Below are 21,706 nucleotides of genomic sequence, written 5' to 3' on the forward strand. Positions count from 1 at the left end.
ATTTGTCCACATTCATCATCATCAACGAGGAAAGTTAGATTCTCGTGCAATCAAATGTGTGTTTCTTGGTTACTCACAAACACAAAAGGGCTATATATGTTACCATCCCCCTTCCAAAAAATTCTATCTCTTTGCAGATGTCATTTTTGTTGAAAATAAACCATATTTTTCAAAACCTTATCTTCGGGGGAAGATTTCACTCATGGAAGATAAGGGCCTTGGTATTGTTGATAACTTCGATTTACTATCCAATGTCTCTGTCAATCCAAACTCGTCCACCAAAGCTCATGAACCTATCTTGAATCATCTCTTGTCCACCATAATCTCACACACACCAACCTATTTCTATTCCTCTTTCCACTAGTCCAACTCGTATTCATGAATCTAGAAGATTTTCTCGGGTGTATTCAAGGAGGACAGTCATTGTAACACGAGTAGGTTTGAAATGCCACTCTAAGTACGGCCAATGAGCGCACGGTAAGTCCCGAACCTCATGTGAATGAACAGCTTTGTGATGCACCAAAGATTAATCTTGATTTACCTATTATTGTTAGAAAAGAAACTAGAGAGTGTCACAAGAAAGTAGTTTATCCACTATCAAATTATGTGTCCCTTAATGGATTATAATCACCATATTGAAATTTTATTTTGAGTTTAAACACTATTGATGTCCTTAACACTTTGTCTAAAACACTGTCAAAAGACAAATGGAGGAATGCCATGAAAGAAGAGATGAAGGCACTAGAAAGAGTAAAACATAGGAAATTGTTGACAGGCCAAAAGGGAAAAATCTAGTTGGCTACAAGTGGGTATTCACTGTGAAGCACAAAGCCGATGGCTTTCTGGAGAGGTACAAAGCAAAATTGGTTGCAAAAAGTTACACTCAAATATATGGAGTGAATTATCAAGAGACATTTGCACCAGTGGATAAAATGAACACTATAAGAATTTTACTCTCTTAGCTGCTCATTCGATGGGGAGCTTCACCAAGTATGATGTAAATAATGCATTTTTACACAATGATTTTAAAGAGAAAATCTAAATGATCATCCCACCTGGTTTTGAAGGAAAGGAAACAATAGCAAATGTTTGTAGACTGAAGAAAGCAATATACTGGCTCAAGTAGTCACCTAGAGCCTGGTTTGGACAGATTGCTAAAGTCATGAAGGCATATGGGTATAAACAAAGCCAAGGAGATCATACACTATTCATAAAACACTCATATGTAAGGGGGGTTACAACATTGTTGGTATATGTTAATGACATAGTAGTCATGGGCAATGATGAAAGGGAGAGACGTCGCTTGAAACATTGCTTGATTAAGGAGTTTGAAATAAAGGAGTTAGGAAAGCTACGGTATTTTTTTGGTAATTGAGGTTTCGTACTCAAAGCAAGGGATCTTTATTTTACAACGAAAGTATGTGACGGATTTTTCGAAAGAAATCGGGAAGCTTGGCTACAAATCAGTAGCTACTCCAATTGAGCCGAACCGGAGACTAGGAGAAGCAAAAGAGGAGGCAATCGTGGATCGAGAAATGTATTAGCCATTGGTGGAAAAGTTGATCTACCTTGCTCATATCTAACTAGATATCTTCTATGCAATAAGTTGGATTAGTAATCTAAAGGAGTCACATCTACAGGTTGCTTATCGAGTCCTACATTACTTGAAAGGGTGTCCAGGAAAGGGAGTCCTATTTGAAGAAGAGTCACAATCTCAAGCTTGAGGCTTATACATATGTGTATTATGTTGGACCCGCGGTTGACAAGAGGTCTACAACTGGTTATTGTACCTTCCTTGGAGGTATCTTGGAGAAGTAAAAAAACAGAATGTAGTGGCAAAATATAGTGCAGAATATGAGTTTAGGGCGGCAACTCAAGGAGTGAGTTATTGTGGCTCAAGATCATTCTTGATGACTTGAAGGTTGAGTGGCAGAGTCCTATAAAGCTGTATTGTGACAATAAGTCTGCAATTAATGTTGCTCATAATCCTGTGCATCATGAAAGAACGAAGCATACTGAGATTGATAGGCACTTCATCAAGGAAAAACTTGAAGTGGATTGATTTGTTTGTCTTATATCCCTTGCGAACATCAAATAGCCGATGTCTTGACCAAAGGGCTTAATGGTGAAACTTTTCACGAGCTAGTTGCCAAGCTGGGAATGGAAGATATCTATTCAGTAGCTTGAGGAGGAGTGTTGAGCTATAAATAGCCATATTTTTTTTTGGGGGGGGGATGAAAGAGCTGTGAATAGCCCAATTATCTGGTTGTAAAATGTAGAGAAATTTACTGTTCGTTAGGAGGAGTTTTTTTTTTTTTAGCTTGAGGAGGAGTGTTGAGATATAAATAGCCATATGTTTTTCTTTTTTTTTTTTTGGGTTGAAAGAGCTGTAAATCTAGTTGTAAAACATAGGGAAATTTACTGATCGTTAGGAGGAAGTTTTTTTTTTTTTTTTTTTAGGAGGTTTTTGGTTCTGGTTAAATCCCACAAATCATGGGATTGTAATCGCTCTCTTATTTAGGGTTTGTTTCGTATTTTGTTTACTAGGATTTCTTTGTGTATTAGCCTATAAATATAACACTATAAAGCAGCAGAATATATGAATGGGAATAAAAATTTCTCTCCATCAAAATCTCACAATTCATTTACATCACAACTCAAAGTTAGGACCTAAAAGTCACGGGAACACGAAACAACCGATCCAACCACGCTCGGTGGTCTCCAAGAATATATATTGCACAGATATTCTCTCTGTCCAATTTCCTTCTATGCTGTTGAGCCTATATCTGAACAACCCCACGTAAACCCGCATCGGATGTACATTTTCCCATGCAGGAAACCTTCATCATCCGAAAGGACTTTCAGGAATTTTCAGGCTGTCCTCAGTCTAACGAAGCAGATCAGCAACACTTTCCTAGTTTGACTTTCATTCCTAGCATCCTAGGATTCTCTACCAGGAATGTCTCGCTAGGGAGCATGCTCAGGTAAGTCTACTATGTCCAGGACTGACTCGTGCAACTTCGAATTGCAATGTCAAAGGGAGCTTCACCAATCCTTTGCCTTATCCGATCTCATTTCTGAATGCAACAGCTTGTATAGCTCCTGGACCCCTCTTCTCCATTCACATCATCATACCCTTCAGCTCCTTCTTTCAGTGATTTTCTAGGCACAACCCAGAAGAGTGCCTCCACGCTGCCGTTTCCTGAACAACCTTCGCCTTCCATTCCCCAGCTCAGGTTGGTTTCGAGCCAACAAGCACCCGCAAGCCCAAAAGTTGCACGGTTTTCCAATCAATTTCACCTGAGAGTTTCTCCCTAGCCCTAAAAGTGCTCAGCCATTGGCATCCTCTTCAACGGAGAAGTCATTCAGAGGAATGAGGAAAAGGCACTGGAGAAAATGGGTTGCAAAGATCAGGCTACCAAGAAAAAGGAGGAGGGTTTGGCTCGGAACTCTCGACACCGCTCAAGAAGCCGCCCTTGCATATGAACTGCGACTTATGTTCCCCGCGGCAAATGTTCTCAGCTGAATTTTCCACATCCAAAGGATGAATCCAAAATCAACATTTTGACTGGACCGTCAGCTTCTCACCTTGAAACAAGGCTCAAATGACGCAAAGGATTTCGGTCTCTTCCTACTAGTGGGCATTGGAAATCTCGGTGCCATCATCACAGCAGCCCTGGCCGTCCGCTGAATCGAAGAGGTAAAAATATGGAGATGGTGAGATCACCAAGAAGAAGAGAATTCGAGAGACACAGTGGTGATGACAATAATTTGGGCGGTGCAAAGCAATGCAGAATGCCATCCTTGAATCTAGACAAGATCTGGGTTGCCATTTTGCTCTCGAATTCATGATCAACATAATCACAATCCAGTCTGCAAATTTTGTTATGCACATTGATTACCTTAGACAATTTTGATTGCACCATCTTTAGCGAGTCATTTTAGATTGGTGTGTTATATTGGATGGTCCAAAGTATAAGCTCTGCAAATGCACCTGTAACTTAAGTTAGAAATAAGTTCTTCTAGTTTCTCGGGATATTTAAGGAATCTGTTTCCTTCACTAATTGCAGAACAAAATAGTATTTTTACTAACAATAACAGTAAGCTTTTGCCTTGTGAAAGAGAGAAGATCCTTCTTAGCAGCGGACGAATGTGCATTTCTTGGCATACCTTGATCATGTGTCTAAGTATGAGAGGCACATGATCTCTGTTTTCGGGAGCGAAACAATTTGTACCATTCTTCTGACTCTAGCCTTGTAAAAAAATACTGTCTTTGTGAACATGCGCAGTTCGTAAAAATGGACACTGACATTCCTACTTGATTCAAATTTCAACACGTGAAGAGAAGTTTCTTCAGAACAAAGGCCAAAACTGTCCAGGTTTGGCCATAACCTAAAACTAGAAATTCTGCAAAAGAACATGTAGCTCTCACTAAACAACATTAGAACCACTAAATAGAAACAGAACTGAAATATCTCTGCTGATGATCTTCCCTGAAATGTTTCGAAACAAAATTATTCCTCCTTCAGCCAGAAGGTTGGCCCAATTTTTCTTTGTCCACATCTTCGACATTTTCAGTCCCATCTTCGACGCTTTCTGCCACTACAACATTCTCAACGGCTATATCCTGCTTCTCATGACCCTCTGCATTTGCAACTTCCATCTCAGGATGTGCGTCATTGACATCCAAATTGCTACTCTCAACGACCACAGCGGATACCGGTGAAGCCTCTACATCCAATTCCTTCTCGGTGTCTTTATTGTCGTCCTCAGTAAAGCTTTTATCGGTGCTACTCTCGTTATCTTGTGTTTGGAGAGAATTCCCCTCTTCAGTCTCTTCAGGATTTGCATCTGCATCTGCATCAGCCATGTCCACGTCCAGTTCGGGAAGCCGCTGTTGCAGGGGCACAGCATCGCTGACGACCTGTCCCATCCTCAATCTCTCCCTGTAGCTCTCCATCTCCATCTTGTACCTTTCTTTATCTTTGAGGGCTTTGTCTTGATACACCTTCAGGCCATCAAACACAATACAATTACAAGTCGACTAATAGCACGAATGTACTGATTCAGACCAGATCCTCGTGGCCAAGCTGGAATAACTCCTAGAACTAGCGCACTTTGGTGAAGCCGGTCCAGGCCAGCACATTTTAGCTCAGCATGCCCACTCAACTTAAAACATGAGCAACGCCTGTCAAACTGGGCTACATGTAATGGTATATTCAATGTGCATGCAATTGCAGACATCATAAGCAGCCACAAGAGAGCTGATTGAACCCATAACTAGGTAATTTCTAAGAATGCATAGATGAGAAAAGGCACGGTCCTTACAGCTCTTTCAGATTCATTTAGCTTGTTCCAAAGTTCACCAATCATCCTACTTATCTCTCTGTCCTTCCCAGGGTGGAGAGGTTTCAATCTTGCATGCTGTTCGGCAAAAAAGAAATTATAACCGCTTCTGTTAGGTTTCGGATGCGCAGGATCCCTCCTCTTGATCTCGGATTTTTTCCTTCTGCGCCGACGTTGAATGCCAGAACCTCCAGCTACGTTGTTGTTATTGATAGAGAAATTGAATTGCTGAGGCATTTTTCCGGCAGTGCTCTGAGGCGCTTGGTAAAGCACACCCTTTAACTTCTCCGAGCCTATTGAAACAGTTACAAGGTACCCACTTTCGAATTTCCCGTCGATAACCCCCACCACAGGAGAATTCGCTGGCCATGCAGTGCTTGCTGCAATATGGAAAAGAGCATAAATGTCACTCAAAAACAGACTTAAGTTTCTATAACCACAATAAACTGCTACTCACAGTTCACATGATTGACAATACGATACCTCGAGCAAAGTCCGAAGCAGTTGTCCTTGGTTGTGCAGTCATGGGCACTTTGCTTTCTTGTGCAGGACGCATAGCGTCCATCTGCTGTGCTAAAAATGTTGGCACAGGAGGGCTCTGCAAAGTTCCTAGGTGAAGAAAATCATCCAATGAAAAGTATCATCAACGTTCTGCGGCAGTAGCTCGAATGAAAAATTTGAGAGTCTAGTCACAAACCAGCAGAGAGAGGAGTCCAAATGCGGGCCTTGAAAAAGTAAATTTGTTCATAATGATGAAGCAGTGAAACATAATACTTGCGCAGCACGAACGAAGCATTCGTCGCAGTGGAAGGGAAATTGAAGATTGCAGTCACATCCTTCCATCGTCTCTCTTTAATGATCTGACGGTTCAATTGGTCAGCAATTTCTTTAGACGAGATGGCTAGAAGATAATCACAACTTACTTCTGTTGTCTCTTCTTTACCTTATTCAAGAAGGACCATACATGACAGATAAATCTACAAGATGATCCGTCAAAGTGAAATATCTAGAGGGTAAGTTTCACCATCAATTAGATCCCACATCGTAGCGCTCAAAATTATACCACTAATATGTAAATTTACCATACATGAGAAGTTTCATGAGCTATATAATGATCAAAACCAAGTGGGGATAGCAGAAACATTACCAGAACGTACACTCTCGATCCAAGATTAACACAAGGAAATCTACCTTGCTGTCCTCAAAGCTTCTTAATAGCAGAAAGATTAATATAACATACATTTCTAATCCAAGTTTCTTTTGATCGTCAGTAAACTGGTCAAATACGTCTGGTAGCATGTCCAGATTTCAACATTTCTCTGTACAATAAAGCTAATTATCGAGGTACTCAGTTTTGACGGCACAATTAAAAGAAAAGTGACATTTTATGGACAATTTTACATGTTAGAGTGATTTCAAACCAAAATTAGGAGAAATTTTTCAGACAAAAAAAAAACGAATATGGCATACCAAACACATTCCTTGAAGATAAATGAATTGAACAGTTTTCAGAAAATATTCAGTGAATATGAAAAAAAGAATATTCTTTAAAACCAAATGAACCATAAAATATAAGCCCGTGAATATGCAAAGTTAAGAGGTACCTTGAATGTGATACAAGAAAGATGCGCATTCGGTAGGATGATTATCTGTCACCTACCAAGCTAAATTTTTCAGTGTTGTCACATAAGCTATTCATATTCTCCTCTAAGTAAAAGTGGCAGACCAAAGTTATGATATTCAAGATAAATGAAAGAAGAGAAGATTGATGACCATCATTTTCATGAATCTCTTGAAGACCTGCAAACGGAAGTATTCCCTATTCTTTGTATCTAAGAATACTGCATTGATCCAATGAAATGGCACATGAACCTTTCGAACTCTTCAATAAGGAAATGACAAATAAATTCCAACACAATAAAAAGATGTATGATCTTACCTTCTCAATTCCCCCACGAGAAGTTACTTCTACAAATAACTGATGCAAGTCGAGCTCTTTGCCTCCAATGATAGGAATCCTGTTATTATGGAGTTGAGGATATGAAGAGAAAGACAACAGCAAAGCAAGACCATCCAAAATAGATGACCAAATGAACATCAGTACATGTCAAAATCATCACACTAGTTCAAGTTTTATCTATGTAAGAACTTCAGACAACCTAATTGCAGAGACATTAATAGGCAGTAGAAGAGTAGCAAGAAGGATTACTTTGTATTTTCAACGAAGGAGATGACAAAGACGAGCAAGAAAGACTCTTCTCTTGGCACTGTCAAAGAAGCAAAATGACTGTTTTTGCCTGGTCGAAATTGTCAACTAATTCTACAATTTACACATGACTTCAATATGTAATGCCAACAGCTTGCTTAACTTTTTTTTATTGACGAATCAAAAACTTGCTAACTGAAAATTGTGTTCCCATATGCTTTCTCAGGAAATGAAGGTCAAAATTAAGTCTTGAGCATTCACTGATTAAGCAACTCCACAAAATCCTCAACAACCGCTTAAGCATTAGCTTTTTGGCGCATGTACATGTATTTGCTGTTTACAGATAAATCTCTTTAAAATCCACACACAACCACCAGGCAAAGAATGACTTAGTCCTTGCAGAAGCAAGTGAAAGCAAACTACCCCAGCTTATTGTCTGAAAGCACACCAGAATAAATTGATATTTTTATCCCTCAAAAAACTGCAGTCTCTGCGGATCTTCAGATAGACATACATAAACGCAATTGTTCTGCTCTAACCCTCATGCATCGCTTTGAAACCTGTTCACAGAACCACAGCCTACAAGAATGAAAGATCTCAAGTTCTATTGAGGACCTTTGAAACTCCCCAGTTAGGATGACTGCGGCAGTCCTAGCTACTGCTAAAGATAAAATGGACAAAGACCACCTATTATTTTGCAACACAAGCCAGTCAAGCGAATCGGTTCACCAACGTTCATGTCCTTAAAATGGTGCAGTATAACTGACATTCCCTTTCTAATCTCCACATGCCAGATTCACAAACAAGTTTTATGGGCGAAATGTCCACTATGTGGTCCACGAACCGACAAAAAGCACCAGTTGGCAGAATGTCAAGTTCATTTTCTCAGTTGGAAAACTTTTTCCTAGTACCAAAATAGGAGAGGGCAACCGCATTATTTCTCCCTCAGCCAACTCTGGAAAACTGAATCATTTATATACTAATACCACGCCCTACAAGAAACTAAAACTACACCAATAAAAGGAGTCCTTTGTCCGGACCACTGCAATTTTAACTAGCTAAAAGAGATATAGGCAGAGCAGAAATGAGGAGAGCGGGGTCTCTCAATAGCAAAATGTATATATGCAGCAACTCAAAACTATTAGTTAAAGGAAAAAATATACCAAGTCCAGAAAAGGCTCAACAGTCACTACAGAAAAGAACCAAAAAGGAAAAAGGAGCGAAGCTTATACATGAATTTGGTCCCCATAGTTGAATGGAGCTTCTCCAAAGTAGTCATAAAGAGGCTAGGACTTGCGACAACATCGTCATACTCTGCAAGAGGTGGAGGGTATGGATGATACCCCGAGGTCTGCGTTTGCTCCTGCAATGGAGACATTGGACTTTGGTTTCCACCAGAAGTTGATGCCATCCACTGGCCGTTCCACTTCAACCAGCAAAGCTCCAATGTCTACCTCCACCTTCATACGAATATTAATAAGAGTTAACAATGAACGAAAGAACAGAACTTGCCTTCATAATTAACAAAGGAAGCAATGAAGTTAGTAACTACCCATCAAGTGTTTATGAGAAAGATTACAAACTTTCCAATGCAGAATCCCAAAGGACTGATGGGAGAGAACAAATAGACCCAAGAAAGGGAGGAGAATGAAAATATAACACTTGGGAATGAAAAGATGGCAAAAGAATACGCCATTAAATCAGCATTCAGATGCCGGTGGGGCTGAAATAACAAGAGACGAACCAAACTTAATGAGAGCGACGACGACTTCCAAAAGCTGAAATAATAACTCCCAGTTCGAAGACAGAGGAGGAGGAGGAGGAGGAGGAGGGGGGTCGTCTTCTGTAAAATGATTCAACGCCCAAGAGAAGAAAAGCATGTGGTACAGCTTCATAGCTGTCACAGCCATGAATTGCTTCAGTGTACAATAGATGTAACGATGGCAGCAGAAGGAGCAGCAGCAACAACTCAACAACCCATCACGGCTTACGAAGAAACTTTTTTTTCTCTCATTAATCCATCACCACCATCAAAGAGAAGCTAAAAAGAAAACACCCTTTTAGGCCCTGCAGAAATCTTGATTCGAAAAGCCCCCCTCTCTCTCTCTCTCTCTCTCTCTCTCTCTCTCTCTTCATCTATTTGTCAAAACACAGGGCTACATGGTCTATAACCTGGTCTGACATTCCTAAGATATCATGATATCCAACTTTTGTACTCTATTCCAAGAGTATAATATTATAATCATTTAAAGTTTCTTTCTCTTCGCTTTCCATCTGACACTGTGAGAGCTGCGAAGGCAACACACACACACACATCTATATAAATGGATATGGATTTCTATCAGAACAAGAAGCACCAAAACTTGCCTTTGCCCTCCAAAAGGCCCCCACCATGAAATTTCAAATCAGAGACTTTGTGTTATGCTTTCCCTCTTTCTTTCTCATGGAGGACAGAGAAAACAGGATAAAGTGAGAATAAACAATTCACGACAGATAGGGGAAAAAGAAGAGAAAAATGCCCAGAACAGTGCTGCTCAGATATTCAAAGCCCCCCCTAATCTTTGCCTCTTACGGGGTTGCTTTGCCGTACAAAAAGACAATTAATAATCAAAACCAGAGCAGGGCAAAAGAAGGAAAGGAAGCTTTATACTTTTTATATACCCAGATGAAGGAAGATGACAAAGGTCACTCCTTTTGCAGAATGGGTGTTTAAAAATAAAGCACATAAGGACTTACCAGACACAAAACTACAGTGATAAGTGGGAGAGAGGCTGGTTTCGAGAATGATGATAACGAGGGGGACATTAAAGAAGACGCTTCAGATTAGCCCACCCTGCGAATGATGATGATAAACAATAAATGTTGGCCAAAGCTCTCACCCTTTCCTTGGGGGAAAAAAAAAACACGTTTTTATTGTAATTTGATTCGCATTACTCAGTTTCTGATATAAATTGCCTATTTTCTTGGCCATCTTCGTGATAAAATACCGCTTCAACCACCCCCTACCCCCACCGAAACAAAATTTGAGCACGTGTCGAGGCGTAAAAGGGTGATTTCTTTTTGGGATCTTTCTTGCCTTTTGATCGGGGGAGTCTTGAGTGGTGCGGCCACATGGATCAAGAAAAGTTTCTAGACAGTGCTGCTGCTCAATGAAGATTGAAAAACACATACATTAATACGAAAGAAAGTTGATGAACAATCTTAGATGGAGTGTGTCCGGAACGTATTTGTATACGCAGTAAAGTTTAAATTTTTTTTTTTTTTTTTTTGTGCGTGTGGGTTATCGATTAAGCAAAAAAAACAAAAAAACAAATCAATCGTGGGATGGAAATGGATGGATGGATGGACAAGAACGTGTCGGATTGACTGCCCGGATGAAACGGCAAAACGAAATTGAGATATGAGCGCCGTAACAGTATTTAGCTTTCTTGGAACAAGTCTCTCTCTCTCTCTCTCTCTCTCTCTCTCTAGGAAAGCAAGATTATAGCTGCATTAATATCATCGCCACCGACCCAATCTTCACTTAAAAGAGATTTGATCACAATCTTCTTTCTCGTGCGACCCTCTGGCCGTCCAGCTTCAAGCCTTCAAGTATCTGCATAACCACCATTCAAATTTCATCAGATTTTGTAGGCGATGCGATGCTATTTAATGGACTTAGCCAAATAAAAACAACGTTAAATGTCACTTTGATAATATAATATACATATATATGTATGTATCTTTACTTTCTTCGACTAAGTATTTTGTGTTGCGAGATAGGTATAGTTTTTCCATCGATAACGGCGTAAAGACGCAAAGTATAATAACATTAATGGTATAAATCAGGAGTGAGGGGGTTCCAACATGAATTGTAGACTTAAAACCTAAAACTTACCATGTCAGGATCGGTTCCCAATTTTCGATTTCATTTGTTGTTATTCCTTTAAAGGACAAATTTCAATGGAGCATCCATTTATTTACAAGAGGTGGAGGCGGCAATAACAAGAAAAAAAGATGAACGATAAAACTAAAAGAAGAGAATTGGGGTTTCTTGATATGGTCTGGTTTCGCATCCATAACCGGGAGCCGGACCAGTAATATATCCGATTCCAAGAATTCGGAACCGGGACTCGAGCCAGAACCGGCTGAGTACGGTCGGTCATGTCCGTTTCCAAGATCTATCATGTGCTCACCCTTTATGAATCTATTACACACTCGATTATTTTCATCGGATTATGATGGTCTCTCCTCCTATTATCTACTTTATGTTCATAAAGAAGTACCTTCATAAAGAGTATTTACATGGTTTTTTTTTTTTTCGACTTTAACCCCCAAAGGTAAGACGTTCAACCTTGGGGAAGGTGAGGGGCTCCCAGCTCTAGTCCTCAGGGTCTGAGATGAGTAGCCGCAGACCCAACCATTGGATTCAAGCTCTAGGCAATCGAGATGAGCGTTGTGACGGCCAAGGTGAAATTGAATTCTACGGTATTAGTTTTGGTTTTCTAAGAAGTATAAAGTCTTCTTATTGATCACAAAAAAAAAAAAAAATTGCCAAATCGCCCGAAATTAGGCAAATATTTTTTCGACAGATGATTTTTCACAAAATAAACGGAGATTTACATTCATCGCATTTTGTTACCTAATGGACTAGATTATAACAAAAGCATGGACAAAACAGATTCGGGTACGTTTCTTATCTATCGTAAATTCAATTGTGAAATGAAAATCATTCGGAACTTCTTTAAAGTTTTCATTTTTTTTTTTTTACATATAAAGTTTTTCTTTCCAAATGATCTTACGTCTTTTTTTTCCTACTTCTTGTAAGACACAGACTATTATAAAAGATCGCAAAACAAATAGAAGGTATGATCATTCTATATAATGTCTATATATATGGTATGCAAATCAGTAATATTTCCTCTATTTTGGTCTGGAAAATATAGGTTGCTCTAAATAATCATTATATGGATAAAAGCATGTCCGCATCGTGTCATACTCAATCTCATCTCCAGTCGAGCACAAATGCATATGGTATTAGGCTAAAAGATGGTAAGTTATAGGCCACAAAATATGTTGAAAATGACCTCCAAAAACTTCGATTAGACTCTCACATTACCCTCCGGATTAGGGTAGTTGGTGAGTATACAGGTAAATGTCCAACTCCGGAAATAAAGGTCGCCCGTTCAAATGGTTCCGACTTCGTACGAATCGCTCTGAATCAAAGGCCACATGCACGTGACGAAGCTCCGGACTTAAGCGGCTCATGGCCTTTGCAGAGTGTTTCATAAATCTCTAGATAATCAAATATCCGTGTAATGCCCACCGATTATCCAAAAAGGACAACAACAAAAAGAAGAAGAAGAAGGAAGGATAGGATAAGAGGCGCTCAAAAAATCTCACGTTAGATGAGATCCACCATATAAAAAGAAAAATATAGGATATGATCCTATTTTTTGATTGGAAATATCATAAAAAAAAGAATAGGACAAGATCAATTTAAATTTGCTGAATATGTGTTTATGTGGTGATAAAGATGAGGTCACGTGCAGAGGGTCGTATGCTAGTGGTAGAACTCCATGCACTTGTCAATTATCATGTCAATTTCATCTTCTGCAGCATATGACTAGGAGAGGATAATAAGCTGGCCGCTCTCCCAAGTCCACTAAAAAGTCTTCCAATTTCCTAAGGTGCTCATTGATTACCTGGTCATTATATATGTGAATGGAGTATCTCATTAAAAGAGCTGATTAAAAGTTCGAAAAAGAATATTAAAACGTTATTGAAAATTGCCCACGTCGGCGTCGAACATGCCACGTAGGACGGTCGGCAACCGCGTCAACGTATTTGGGCCAAAATTGGCTTGATGGACTTAATTGGCAAAACGCAAAAAGGTGTAGGTCTTAATTGGCAAAATTAAAAGATTTAAGATTGATTGGCAAAAGTGCAATAAGTTTTGGACTTTTAGGATAATTTTCTCGACAGGGCGAGAAGGAAGTCTCGCCCCACGATGATAAGGGCAAGAACCCCCAACCATAGGTATCACGACATGAGTGATAGAACCATTGCATCATTAAGATGAAGCATCTTTGCATCACGAGTTTATCTGCACAATTATCTTGGAGAGCTATTCCTAACAGGAAAAATTATCGAAAAAATTCTAAACGTATTGTAATTGTATCAATTCAGTCCTGAACTTTTTTTTTTTTTTTTGCCGATTCAGTCTTAAACATTTTACAATTATGCCATTTAAGTCTACAAATATTTTTTTGAATTTTTATAATTTTTTCTTTTTTCTTTCTTTTTCATTTTCCTTTTTTTCCTCTTCCCTCACCCCTCCCTACCTCCAACCGGTCAGTGATTGGCCAGAGATATGGCTGGAGAGGCCGAGCTTCGCCCAGCCTTGGCAGAGGTCGACCTCGCCTGGCGATAGCGAGGCTCGCGATTGGATTGGTGTCCAACGAGGTCTTGCAGGAAACTCCTTGGAAGAAAAAGTCACTGACTTTCGGGGATCAGTAGCAATTGACTGAGGAGAGCATGACCTGCAAATACAAACAAATATTCTTGAAATATTTGATGGAGCATGGAGACGAAAGAGATCTTCGAAGGGGATGTGAGGCCGAGTCCCCATGCTCGTGCTTAGGACATCGGGATCGATCTGGATGGCTCGCCTCGTTGCAGTTGTCGGGTGAGGTCGAGCCCCGCCATGGTCGAGGGAGGCTCGACCTCGCCGGCCTAGATCTGGGCTTGCGAGGTCGAGCCTCGTCCAGCTGTGGCGGGGCTCAACCTCGCCGTCGCTGCCTCGCCCGATGACGGCACAGTCGACCCTTGCAGGGGCCGGCCGAGGCTCAGCCTCTTTGGCTATGTCTCTGGCTTGTTGCCGACCAGCGACGGACTAGAGGTAGGGAGGACAGTGACAGCGAGGTTGAGCCTCGCCATGGCTGGGCGAGGCTCAACCTCTCTGGCCGGTTGCCGACCGGCAATGGGCTGGAGGTAGGGAGGGGTGGGGAAGAGGAAAAAAAAAGGAAAATGAAAAAGAAAGAAAAATTATAAAAATTCAAAAAATAAAATAAAATATTAGGTTGTCGGTCGGCCGGCGTCCATGTCAGTGCTGATCAACCAAAATTCACTGGATAGACTTAAATGGTACAATTACAAAAGATTTAGGACTGAATCGGTAAAAAAAAAAAAAGATTTAGGACTTAATTGGTACAATTGCAATAGATTTAAGATTTTTTTGATAATTTTCCCATTCCTAGTAAGATCTTGAGGACACGATTCAAAGAATTCTTTGAAGGTATAAAGACTTTTCATAGCAGGAGATTTGAAGGGACGTGGGGTTATCAAGGCGTTAAACGAGGATCAAGCACCCAATACGAGTCAATGATGTTTGATGTCTCCAATAGAGGAGCAAAGAGAAAGATCGGAAGATGATGAAATCTCAGAGGAGGAAAGTGTGACATTTCGTCATAGCATTTCTAGGTTAAATTATGATTGAGCAATGACGCACCTTAAGAAATCGCTTGGTGCAATATTAGTAAGATCGGGATAATTGTCCAAAAAGGTCCTAAACCTATTGTACAAGAGCCAATGTAATCCTAAACCTGAAAATTGTGACAATGTAATCCTAAACCTTCTAACGATTTATCGATTTGGTTATAAACCTTTCAATTGTGCCAATTTAGTCATAAACCTTTTGATAATTTATCAATATAGTCCTTTCTGCCAATACAAATTCAAGACTAAATTGACAAAACTTCAAAAGGTTTAATTGTTTAGGACAAAATCGACATTATTTAAAGGTTTAGGACTAAATTGGCCACCGTGTAATAGCTTTAGCACTTTTTGGACAATTTTCCCAAGTAGGATCAAGAGTCTCTTTTTTCCGAATTAACCAATCTAAGCATCTCATCACAAAGACCAAGGGCATATGTACATGGGCTTGACTACATCATATAACCGAAACCAGGCGACATCGTATACAATCCACTGGCGACATGGCAAAAAAAAACCATCGGCATCATCAAAGATCAAACCGTCACCCCTTGAAGTTCATAAGATGAAAGTCGCTTGGTGGGCGTATTCAAAAGCAAGCTGGTATGCACAAGCATAGATAGATGCCTTCACTGTTCACACCCTTAATCAGGTGCTTCGGTGCACTCCTAAAGATACACTTCGCCAGCGCCTCTTCTTGGCGCTTGCCTGAGAAAGGTAACAACACAAGCTTCAGTATTCTCAAGAACAAAAGCAAATCCTACAAGCTGCACCATAGATGTCACTCTAAGCCTAGTAAACTAAATTTGGGAGTTGATCCTCCACTATTGGATTCTACTTTACAAGAAACAAAGTCCTTACAATCAAGCTACTGAATAGCAAGGAAAGAGGTGCGCAATCTCAAGACATTAGGACGAGTTGCGAGCATAAAAATACCTAAGTATATTTACAAGGCGTGCAGCAAAAGGGGGACAAGGGATGAAGCAGTTCCAATTTTACCAGACTCACAAGGACTCTGGAATACACTTTGACAATTTCACACAATTCAACTCATCTCAGACATCAAAATGCACATTGCGGATATCCATTGCAGTGTGGCAACCAGAAACCCAGCCAAAATATCATTAGATCAGTAATTCTTTCTAGTAAAGTACCCATTTTGGTACTAAGGGTGGGTTGATAACCCACCACAGCAGAAGGCATTCTACCCAATAAGGCAGATACTTAAGATCCAGCTTGGAACGGAAGATATCGTCGATAAATAGAACTACGTCTTATTCATTAACATCTCGGAAACATTCCGCCATAGTTAGGGTAGTTAAACCAACTCTCATACGAGCTCCGGGGGGTTCATTCATCTCGCCGTAGACTAAAGCCACTTTAGATTCTGCAATATTTTGTTCATTAAGTATTCCAGATTCTTTCACTTCCATATTCTGTACCATATATGTATAGTATATGAAACAAAAACTTGCACCCATGCATTGTCTTCCCTTCTAGTCTGATACATGAATACTAATTCAATGCATGTATCAACATCCAATCAATCTATAAATGATTAACAGAATCTTCTTATTTTTTATTTTATTATTAGAATAGAAACATATCATCCACCATGATACGGGTCAACGCCTTCTTCATGCGCCAAAGATCTTACCATTATATGAAATTAAAATGACTAGCATTATTCTTACTAATCAGTAAAATCCACATATGAGAGGCCCTTCCACCACTATAATCTGTCCTTGAATCCTAGAGGCAAGGATTTAGAAGCACTTTCGCTTTCAATAGCCAATAAAAAATTACTTTAGGAAAAAAGAAGACTGGAGCTCCTCGAAGATATAGCAAAGGAACACTGTCCTCTTATTATTTCATTTGCAAACGAGAATTCACATGAATCTAATGCTCTCGAGGAATGATAAGGTATATTTCATTGTCAAGTGAGAAAGCTAGCAAAACACAGTATTCTAATGAAGAACATTATTCTCGTTGATTCACGGTGTCATTGATACCTGCAGCAAATAGCAATTTGGTTGTTTCCCCCATTCCAGTAAATAACATGTCAACATAAAACTCAGTACCGCACCTTTGAGGATGCAGGTGGCAGAGAAGCCCGGCGCTCAGCCTTCCCATATCCTGTCATTTCTCGGATCTCTCTCAGTTGGCTTACTATGTTTTCCAAAAGCTGCAACTCGTTCTTTCCCCTTCCTCTGTTCCCTGCTGAGATAGTGAGCTTTTCCCTTCCCTCTTGTATAATCTTAAGCCGCTCCCTAAGCCACCCAACTTCATGGTCAATTTTCATCCTCTCATAATCGACAGCAGACATGGAATTTCTACGCAAATAAGGGGGCAAGGCTTGCCCCTGTAAGCTAACTATTGACACATCAGAACTGCTTCTGTTCATGTCTAGTCCAGTACCCTGATTGTCCAGGACCAGATGCTTGGAACTTGTCAGAATATTTAACGACGTATTTTTAGTCAGTTTTGCCCCCTTACCACCTCCCCCTTTAGTATGTCCACTGGGTGGTTCATTGCTGATTACATGGACATCATGGACACAGGGCTCCATGCCATATCCCAATGTTTTTGATACTTTATCATTGATATCTGCATATCTCCCATCAGTTTCCATATAGCCACCACCTAATGGAATGTTCATGTGGCTCCCCCTAAGGGTCTCATTGATATCTGATGCTGAACATTTAGACAGGCTTGAGTTGACAATTAGGCGCTCATTTTCCTTCTCATCGGTCTCCACACGGAAACCAAATCCCTGGGAAGAGAACTGCTTACTTTTGTTCGGAAAATCTTCTTGAAGGGCGGATAATTTATTGTCTACGGATAACATTATCTTTTCCTGAACTTCTTGATTTATCTCATTAACAGCCAGATGCAGATCACTTATGTCAACACCTGGTTGCCCACCACTAGTACAGCTTGCTCTCAAAGACTTGTCATCCTCAAGCCACTCTGGAATTTGCAATTCTCTGTCAAAACCAACAGTACAATTCTGAAGTGGAACGAAACGGACCTGAAAGCCTGGATCATTGTTTGCTTCAGGTTTCTCTTCCTTGATAAGAGACTCACCAATGTGCTGCAGCATCAGCTCTGGATCTTCACTTGCAATCAATGAGGATGTTCTTGTTACCCCAGGAGCTATTGTTTCATTCAGATCATCATCCAACCGCTCATTTGCAAATATCATTTGCCTGTACGATTCTACTTCCTTCTCCAAGAAATGCCTTTCCCTCTCCCTCCTCAACAATATCTCTTTGAGAATGTTCATTTCCTCAGCATCATAAGCAGATTTTTCCTCTATCATTCTCTGGTACTGCCGAGCTTCCATTTCGATTGATGACTTATCTGCTTGAAGACGCAGTATCATAGCCATGGCTTCGTCTGCAGCTGTAGCAGCTGCATTTCTTTCTTTCTCAAGCTCAAGGTACAAAGCATGGCAAGCAGAACGCTCTTCTTCTAGTATTTGCTCCAAGGGTCTAACTGTATCCTTATTGCCAGCTCCAAAATCAGACTGTCCGTTGCCATTAGCTCCGAATTCTTCAAAAGCTAATGAATTTTTCTCCGTGTCATCATGTAAATCAGGAGTTTTCTCAGAATCACGCGCAGAGTCCGTTAAAGCATCTCTTTTATCTGAAACTGCATAAGAAAGCCTTAAGAAGTAAGACAATTGTCATCTAAGTAGATGAACAAGCCATTCTACTGTCCAACACAGACTCAAGAAAAATCAAAGATCAAAAAATAATCTACCGACTTCAAAAGTGCTCAAACAATTCTACCTGCAAGGACACATAACAGCTCAATATTAGATAGCAATCTCGCTTACTTGAAACACAATCGGTGTGTGCATGTGGTTTAGATGCTTTGAACACAGTGATAGATTATAATGCTCTTTATGACGTATCTGTGATAAAAATGACAAAAGGAAGGAATTATTCTGTAGCTGATTTCATAATACTCACTGAGTAATGATATGCCCGTTACTATATCTCAAAGGTGCAAGTTTCATTAAAACACACGTCAAAGTTACCAAAAGTCCAGTTTTTGAATTTTAGTAATTACTCTGTCATTAGCTGACTGACTGACTTCTTTATGCAAGAAAGAATCTTAAAGTAGGTGGACCGTGCACGTTTGACCACTTGTAACAATAATAGCACACACTCTGTAGGCACATACAGCAGACATGATAATCCAAACAATTTAGCATTGATTTAGTTAAATGTGCACAAACACATATGCTTATAATTAAGGCAGATTAAACAGTAAGATGTTTATTTCAGGAAAAAGGCCAACTAAGTCTTCCTATATGAGGGCGACTTAAATGTGAACGCAATGCATAAGCGCCAACAAATTTTGAACAAAATGTTGCACTTGAAGCATGTTAGATATCCTCCAATAAGGGTAAACTTTCAAATTAAGATTAGCGAGGCCAGTGCATGAACAAAATGGTAAGAAAATACAAGATGGATTCACACAAAAAGAAGATACTTTTCTAACTCTGGCACTCAAGCAAACATGTTATCAATTTGTACCACATCCATTTAACAATTAACTACAGTTAGATTTGCACGTTTTAGGAGTAAAATCATAGCAGTTTCTTTAATGCATGAGAAAGCTTTAACGAATCCATTCTCCAGTCATTCGTAGGAATTGAATTTTAACATCGTCTGGAAATCATTTTTACCAATAATGCTATGTTATAGAGTTTTTTGCCACAAATATTGACCGAAGGAAAAAACTAGAAATGACAAAGACATACTGAGAGATATGCTAAAAGCAAGTCCCCACTCACCTTGCACACAGTTATACCGGGACTCTGTGTAGAACAAGCTCTCTTCAGGAGACTCCTCTCTGAATTTTCTCATGCTTGAAGGAGAAGGCACATCTTGTGCATCTTCTTGCCATGGATCATATGAAGAGACTGATGAAAACTTCCCATATTCAACTGACCCTTTTTTACGCCGCCGAAGGCCCTTTGTCCTCTGGCTCAAAGCTCCCTTTCCCTTAAAGTCAAACCTTCCTTCTTCCCCCAAAAGTGAGTCCACTGCACCGATCGCAGCATCCGATTCCTTTCTTGCAATTAACCCTCGGACACCTACATCTCGTTCTCTCCTTTCTGCGTACGAGCTACATGATGCTCCACCTTCCAATTGCACGTGCCCGTTTTCGCAAATCCTATGTTCCTCCGGCTCCAAAATCATCTCACAATCCCGGTCATTGGTCAATACTGTATCGAACGGGAAGTTGTTCTTCACAGACATTTGGACGGAATATATGCTCTCCGACGGTTGGTCCACCAAAACCTTCCTAACACAGCGATTACGATTTGGATGCCCGAAGAGTCCGTTGCAGGGACAGGGCAAACACAACCCGAAAACCCCCAAAAACTTAGAGGTGAAATAAGCAAGAGTAGCTGCGCACAGCAGAGAATACGCGATGGCGAGGTCAAGAAATGCACCCACCAACCCACTAAAAGTCCAAAAACGCATCCCCTCGCACTCCATTGTCCGTTCAACACAAGTTCTGCACACTCCACCGATGAAAACCAATCAACATATCCTCTACTTGTCAACTAAGGCACTGAATAGAGAACGAAACGCATCAAAGTACACTAAAACAACATCGGGAAGCCAAAAAAGAATCCCAAGCATAAAAATAAGCTCCAACCTACACGCACTAAGCAGAAACCTAGAGGCCGATTTTCCACGGATATGGAGTCTATTTTTAGAAAGAAATCATACAAACGGACAATTCCCATTATTGCAACGATTCAGAGAAACCAAACAAGCTCAAAATTTGCAATAAGAACAAGCTACCAGTAACAGAAGATACAGTGACAACTCTCTGCATGCTGAGAAAAGAAGGTCAGGGGAAGACATGGATTGGATTCTGTATGAACTCACCGAGCAGTGTGGTCAGTTCGTGCGACTGCGAATCCTCCGTTTGTGATCGAGACCCTCTATTTGGACGCGCGACAGTAGGTGAAGGAGGAGGAGGAAGAAGAAGGAGGAGGAGGAGGAGGATGATGATGAAGATCGACAGGGGTCACCGATCCGAAGTTCGAACGTGGACAAGAAGGCTTTTTGGATTTGGTGGATGATGGGACGCGGACGAACCTTCAGTTTTCCATTTCAGTGTTCAAAAACGTCGGCTTTCGGTTCTTTCATTTACCGAGGCTGCTGATTCGGGCCGAAACGACGCCGTCACTCGTGCCCCATGTCCCCACACCGTGGGGTCCACTTGTCTGTCTTTGAGAGGCGAGGTTTGCCTGCATCCGGTTTTATGTTAAACGCTCACATGACCCGTCCGATCAGATGTAGTGGCGGAGATGATGCGATGTTCTGAGATTTTTCCATGATTTTTGTTCTCTTTTAGCTAAACGGCCTTTTCTTTTAGCACGGCGCTATTTCCACACTCATTTTTTTGACTAAGGATGCACATGATAACACTTTTAAAAGTGAATTTTTGCTCTAAAAATACTTTTGAAATAGAAATTTATTTGGTAATATAACTTCTAAAACAGCAATCCATTTGATAAATTTTTTTACTTCTGATAGAAATTTTCACTTCTAAAGTTATTTTTCTCCCAATTTAAGAAGTTAAAAAAAAATAGTTTCTCCAATTCAAGTAGTATTGCTCATCTCACCCTCTTTTTATTACACCATC

At 40.3% G+C, this 21,706-nt stretch overlaps 2 protein-coding genes across 7 annotated transcripts; both read right to left on the bottom strand.

Moving 5' to 3' along the window:
- Positions 1 to 4,289: 4,289 nt before the first annotated feature.
- LOC115743407 (high mobility group B protein 15) lies at positions 4,290 to 10,489 on the bottom strand. Of its 3 annotated transcripts, none has more exons than XM_048285015.1 (7): positions 10,289 to 10,489; positions 8,785 to 9,012; positions 7,286 to 7,364; positions 6,044 to 6,206; positions 5,830 to 5,955; positions 5,329 to 5,726; positions 4,290 to 5,008 (listed from the first exon to the last, which is right to left on the bottom strand). In XM_048285015.1, exons 2-7 carry the CDS (start codon positions 8,961 to 8,963, stop codon positions 4,526 to 4,528), a joined length of 1,428 nt encoding a protein of 475 aa, XP_048140972.1. In that variant the 5' UTR covers positions 8,964 to 9,012; positions 10,289 to 10,489; the 3' UTR covers positions 4,290 to 4,525. The 3 variants fall into 3 exon arrangements, with proteins under 3 accessions (XP_048140972.1, XP_048140967.1, XP_030534029.1); XM_048285010.1 differs by lacking the exon at positions 10,289 to 10,489 and adding an exon at positions 9,920 to 10,132; XM_030678169.2 differs by lacking the exon at positions 10,289 to 10,489 and adding an exon at positions 9,297 to 9,876.
- A 4,840-nt stretch (positions 10,490 to 15,329) lies between these two features.
- Positions 15,330 to 21,171, bottom strand: LOC115743391. 4 transcript variants are annotated; one of them, XR_007199659.1, is made up of 4 exons: positions 20,944 to 21,169; positions 19,833 to 20,563; positions 17,038 to 18,679; positions 15,330 to 15,733 (listed from the first exon to the last, which is right to left on the bottom strand). XR_007199659.1 is itself a non-coding variant. In XM_030678150.2 (4 exons), the coding sequence occupies exons 2-4, from the start codon at positions 20,542 to 20,544 to the stop codon at positions 15,674 to 15,676; spliced, it is 2,340 nt and encodes a 779-aa protein (XP_030534010.1). In that variant the 5' UTR covers positions 20,545 to 20,563; positions 20,944 to 21,167; the 3' UTR covers positions 15,330 to 15,673. The 4 variants fall into 4 exon arrangements, 3 of the variants coding, with proteins under 3 accessions (XP_030534010.1, XP_048140899.1, XP_048140893.1); XM_030678150.2 differs by having other exon boundaries at positions 17,112 to 18,679; positions 20,944 to 21,167; XM_048284942.1 differs by lacking the exon at positions 15,330 to 15,733 and adding an exon at positions 15,783 to 16,257 and having other exon boundaries at positions 17,112 to 18,673; positions 20,944 to 21,171.
- Positions 21,172 to 21,706: the final 535 nt, after the last annotated feature.

Source organism: Rhodamnia argentea, chromosome 1, assembly GCF_020921035.1.
Source record: "Rhodamnia argentea isolate NSW1041297 chromosome 1, ASM2092103v1, whole genome shotgun sequence".
NCBI lineage: Eukaryota > Viridiplantae > Streptophyta > Magnoliopsida > Myrtales > Myrtaceae > Rhodamnia > Rhodamnia argentea.